Genomic DNA, 4,951 nt, shown 5'->3' with positions numbered 1-4,951 from the left:
ACACAGCAACTAGACAGATACTGTACTGCCACTCCCCGGCCCACCCACACTGCAGTGATTGGTACACAGCAGTCTCTGCTATACTGTAAAACAATGTTAAAAGGTTCATTACAGCAGTGGGTTTGAGTTCAGCTCACCATTACTCTTTTCGATATTTAGGTAAAGGAAACAGGAAATTCACCTCAGGTGTATGAAGGGGGTGCTGCAGGTATTGTTTGTATGCGTCTGTGCAGAGAAGTTATACACTTATTAAGTCACAGCTTGTGGAAGGGTAAGGTTTCTCATAATATAAAGGGATTTTCAGTGACCTCAATCAATATTAACACTCCACTTGTGTTGATGAAATTATTCCAAAACCCCCCATCTGCCATGCAGCTCCATCTGCTAAGCAGGTCACACCTGTGCAGTTTTCAAGGAAGGACATGTTACAGCAAGCATGGGTTTTCATTTCAGAAATGATATCTGCCGGGACCAGCATGTCTTACTTTCAGGTAGTCTTTTATACTTGCACTTCCTAGGTCATTTAGCCTGTGGGTCAAAGCATGTTAGTCAGTAAGGGAATCAAATAGTTAATCAAACAGAAAAAAAGGGACTTGAAGGAGTCGAGAGAATTCCACTCTCCTGGTGAAATAGGGTAGAGGGTGCAAGTACAAAACTGACTGAAATTAACATAAATTGAAAGCTATCCCTTTTTGTTAAATGAAAATGCACGTTTGCTATTTGTTTATTATTTTGTGCATAACTGAGAAATGATTTCATTAGCTACATGGTTAGCCACTGTGCCTTTAAGGACCGTCTGCTTCCAGTAAACTTATTAAATGTGTCACAAGCAAACCCTGAATCATGTGGGTACGAGGTAACGTTTTGTGCAATCCTTACAATAAAAACTCTGCAATCTTGAATTTGATTCAAATATGTCACACAGGGACAATGCCACAGAGGTCACTGTGTCTGATCTGACTGAAGCAAACTCTAAACAACGAAGCTCCGTATCTACAACAAACATGTCATTTCAACATTTCCATCTTTTCATTCCAATTCAACTGAAGTTCAAATGCAATGAGCAAAGTTGGACTCTGCGCTCTTCAACATGCTCTAATACACCACAGACTACAGGCTTTTCTGAAACCTTGTAATGCATTTGAGAGTCAGAATGTTACTCTGTTTTGTCTCTGCTGTTATTTACACAATGTTTGCAGCACTTTTGAAATCGTAATAAATGCTCATATTTTGCTACAGAGAGGATTTTGATATGTTATGCTTTGGCACAAGATAACCTCAATGTGTTATTCACAAAATACTACAGCATAGGCAAATTGACATTTATCATACATGATTAAGCTACAGTTACAGTGCTGCATTTTGTGTAATTTGATAGACTTCATAAACAGTGCTTGCTGTGATAAAGCTCTAGGTTACCAGTGTTCTGGATTTCTGTGCCATCTGTGATTCAACCAAAAACAACAACACAAAACATGAATAACTAACAGGTTTGTAGACTTCAGTTCAATCAATGTGCAAATGAGTTGCTTTGACAAAACAGGAGCCAAGAAAAAACACTTTATTAGTTCACAACCACGCCACCTAACCATACATACATTTCAGTGAATCTTAGCCACACAGGCTCTCAATAGAATACACAGTGTAATAAGTATATAGAATAATTCTATTTTCAGATAGAACTGTTTATTTTGCATACTTTAAAATACTTGCATAGTTAGATTTTTATGTCCTAAAGACTACCAAAAAAAGGATTGGTCATTTATACTCAAAAGTTGTTAGGAACGCTTTCTCTTGTTTACAAATATATATTAGACTTAAATTAACTTTGAACTAGACAAAGAGTGCATCTAGCACTAAAATATATCTACAGCATTAAATACAAATTACCAATGTTCACTTTCCTAAACAGACACATAATACTACTACTACTAATAATAATGAACGTTTACATTACCAGATTCGTACTGGATCAGACCTGTTAACCATTCCAGTCCAGGTCTATGCTAGACACTGTTGTTTATATTATTATTTTATTTCACATGCTAATCGTTTGACCAGCCCTGAAAGAAGGCAATTACTACACCTGTTAAATCTGAACTTAACAATAAAAGCAAACAAAGTCTGATAATCAATTGAATACCCCTGGTAGCAATTCAGCTGAGGTATATTCCATGCTGAATATCAGTGTAAAATAGCCCCAAGATACAAAGCCAAGGCTGGCAATAGCACCAGTCCAGGGCAGCTGTCGAAATTATTCCCATTGTTGCCCATGATGGCCAAATTATTTTCTTTCCAACATACAACATGCATTATAAATTCCAGAGTGTCCCCCAATAGAATATATCTAAATATTCCACAGATTGCAATGCTGTTAGTACATTATTAGAACATACAGTAGTTTCTATATCTCCTCATTTTAAATTCCTGCTTCGAACCATAATAACAGTTCTGCTTATTTCCTACAATACCCGCTTATAGCAGAGCATGTCCTATAGTATTTAGGGTTAATGTTTCACAGTACTATAAAAAAAGAACCAAGCGGTTTACTGTATGTTACGTTACAGAAAGACCTTTTGCTGTATGGTATTAACAGATGAAATGGTAGCCATATCACTCCAGAGAGGATAGACAAAGAGAAGGAGATGTGATACAACCTCTCATTTCTACTTTCACCTCAAGAAAGAGACCTTTGAGGTATTGAAAGCTTGTGATTAATTACTGTTTAGTTAGTCCAATAAAAGGTATCACATCTACTTCTTTGTATCTATCATCTATCAATAATAACTGTGCAACTTTTGCTATATCACAAACCGTACATATTCAGCTTCAAGATACCTAATCACTGCTTCCAATGTTAAGGCTTCAGTTTGAAGCTTGGTTTCACGAGTGCAAGGATTCCTAAAATAGAGGACATCAGTCCACACAAGCCCACCACTCGGGGTTTGTTTTATAAATGCCGAGCCTGTCCATGGGAATGAAGAGGTCACACACATTCTTCGCCGTGTCCAGCAGGATAGAGGGGTTGCGTCTCAGGCTGTGAATCAGCAGCAGGAGGAAAGCCTGGAGATCCAGGACTGCAATGCACGCCACATCTCTGCTGTCACTGCAGTGCTGGCTCACCTTCTGTCGATACTGCTTGTCTTGAGCCTCCCGCTCCATTGCCCGGTAGATTCCGTACAGGTCCCGGGTCAGGTTCATGAGCAAGGAGACAAAGTAACAGCGGGAGGCCCGCATGCTCCACTTCTCCTTGTCCATGTCAGTAACCAGCCCAATACTTCTTGCCCACAGTATGTTGTCACACAAGAAATACAGGGAGCGATTCAAATTGGCCACCGTCAAGCACAAACGCAGCACTGGGTCTTCAAGATGCATGGTGCGTTTGGCTGCATCGATCGAACTGACAGTGTTTCCCAGTCTGAACACTGAAAGAAAGGTAAGATGTTAAGACCGTGAGCTGAGCAGAGCGGCACTCAGGGATGGAAATGAGACTCCCATAGCACTCGCATAGCAGTTTGAGCCGTGTCTGTCTCATTTTATCACAGTGGCACCACTCATTGCATTAATATCCATATTGACACTAAACAGATAATGTGCTGAAGGGCCATGTTTGTGACATTATTATTCAGGGATGGAAATAAGACTCCTGTTGCACAGCAGTTTCACGCATTCCTGGTTTTACTACCAGCGTGAGCAGCCACAGTGTATAGGTAACAAGGTCAGGTGTGTCTTATTAAACTCAAAGTAAAACCAGGAATGGAACAAACTGCAATGCAACGGGAGTCGTATTTCCCTCCCTGTTTTTGCTTGTGAATGCTGTGCTTTGGGGAGCAGTTTTCCCTCTCCCTCTGCATCACTCCAACACTTACACTTCCTTCCTGTGCTCATGTTGGATTCCAGGCTCTGTAGCTTTTTGATCAGTTTCTGTCTTCCAGATTTGTTTTTCAATAAATAAACAAACAAGGCAGATCCATACTGAGCGGCTCTGAAAGAAACCAAGTAAAGAACAGCAGTGAGTCGCTTGCAAACGAACCAACACAGCCCATGAAGTCAAACATGAGTATACAAAAGACCGGTTTCGGTTAGGTCAGAGCAGTGCAAAGTGATCTTGTATTCAAGTGCAATGAAGGGATGGGAATAAGGCACACCTGAACACTGAGCTCCGCTAGCTTGCCTCCTATTTTCTACAACCTGAGTAAAATACTCGCATGAACTCAAACACTTGTTCTGTTGACTCCAGCCGCACGTGCACTTCTTTTGTAAACTATTTTCACGTAAGAAACAACTATTTTAGCTAATATGTGCAATACATTACAGTTTATGTGGTAATACTGCAGCGAGTGTAAAATACACTAATAATAATAATAATAATAATAATAATAATAATAATAATAATAATAATAATAAAATCACCGAATAAACTCACCGGAATATGCGGTCTCTGCCTTGGCTCTGGTTGGTAAAAGTTATAAAGTATTCCATAATTATATTAAAGCGCTGCACCTGCTCACTATACAAATTCAACAAAACTTACTAAAGTGATATCTTAATGTTTTTTTTTTTAAATCTACAGAGAGAGAGAGAAATAATTTACAATAGGCGAGTTTAACGTGAAATACCTATACAAAATGATCGCGTGGACCTTGTAACTTGTTTGACAGACCAGATAAAAAACAAAAACTAGGAAACCAATTGTGCACTTTCACGCTGAAACGTGTGAAACAAAGATCATCTCTGCTGCTTCAACAGCAGAAAAAAAAACAATCAAACAAAAATGTAACTTCCTAAACATCGAGAAAAAAAAATTATATTAAATACAGCTGACCATTCCGAAAAATGTAATCGTCCTTATTCTTAAAAGAGTTATGAATTAAAGTCTGTGCCACTAGTTGTCCATATTATTAAATTAATGAATGGATAAACAATACTGGCTGCAGTACAGTACAATTAA

General features: G+C 38.7%; 1 protein-coding gene across 1 annotated transcript; it reads right to left on the bottom strand.

Annotated features, from left to right (window-relative positions):
- Positions 1 to 1,545: 1,545 nt before the first annotated feature.
- Positions 1,546 to 4,911, bottom strand: LOC131700621 (peroxisomal membrane protein 11A-like). Its single transcript, XM_058999130.1, has 3 exons — positions 4,427 to 4,911; positions 3,870 to 3,985; positions 1,546 to 3,425 (listed from the first exon to the last, which is right to left on the bottom strand). Exons 1-3 carry the CDS (start codon positions 4,480 to 4,482, stop codon positions 2,917 to 2,919), a joined length of 681 nt encoding a protein of 226 aa, XP_058855113.1. The 5' UTR covers positions 4,483 to 4,911; the 3' UTR covers positions 1,546 to 2,916.
- Between the last annotated feature and the right edge of the window lie 40 nt (positions 4,912 to 4,951).

This window comes from Acipenser ruthenus, chromosome 24, assembly GCF_902713425.1.
Source record: "Acipenser ruthenus chromosome 24, fAciRut3.2 maternal haplotype, whole genome shotgun sequence".
NCBI lineage: Eukaryota > Metazoa > Chordata > Actinopteri > Acipenseriformes > Acipenseridae > Acipenser > Acipenser ruthenus.
Note: the sequence above shows the minus strand (reverse complement) of the source record. Positions and strands in the feature narration are given on the sequence as shown.

Bases quoted from the DNA above. Each gene is read 5' to 3' on its own strand.
- LOC131700621 (XM_058999130.1), bottom strand. From the start codon at position 4,482: ATGGAATACTTTATAACTTTTACCAACCAGAGCCAAGGCAGAGACCGC. The intron at 3,986-4,426 runs GTGAGTTTATTC...GGTTTCTTTCAG, and splicing joins GGCAGAGACCGCATATTCCG to AGCCGCTCAGTATGGATCTG. The intron at 3,426-3,869 runs GTAAGTGTTGGA...CCTTTCTTTCAG, and splicing joins CATGAGCACAGGAAGGAAGT to TGTTCAGACTGGGAAACACT.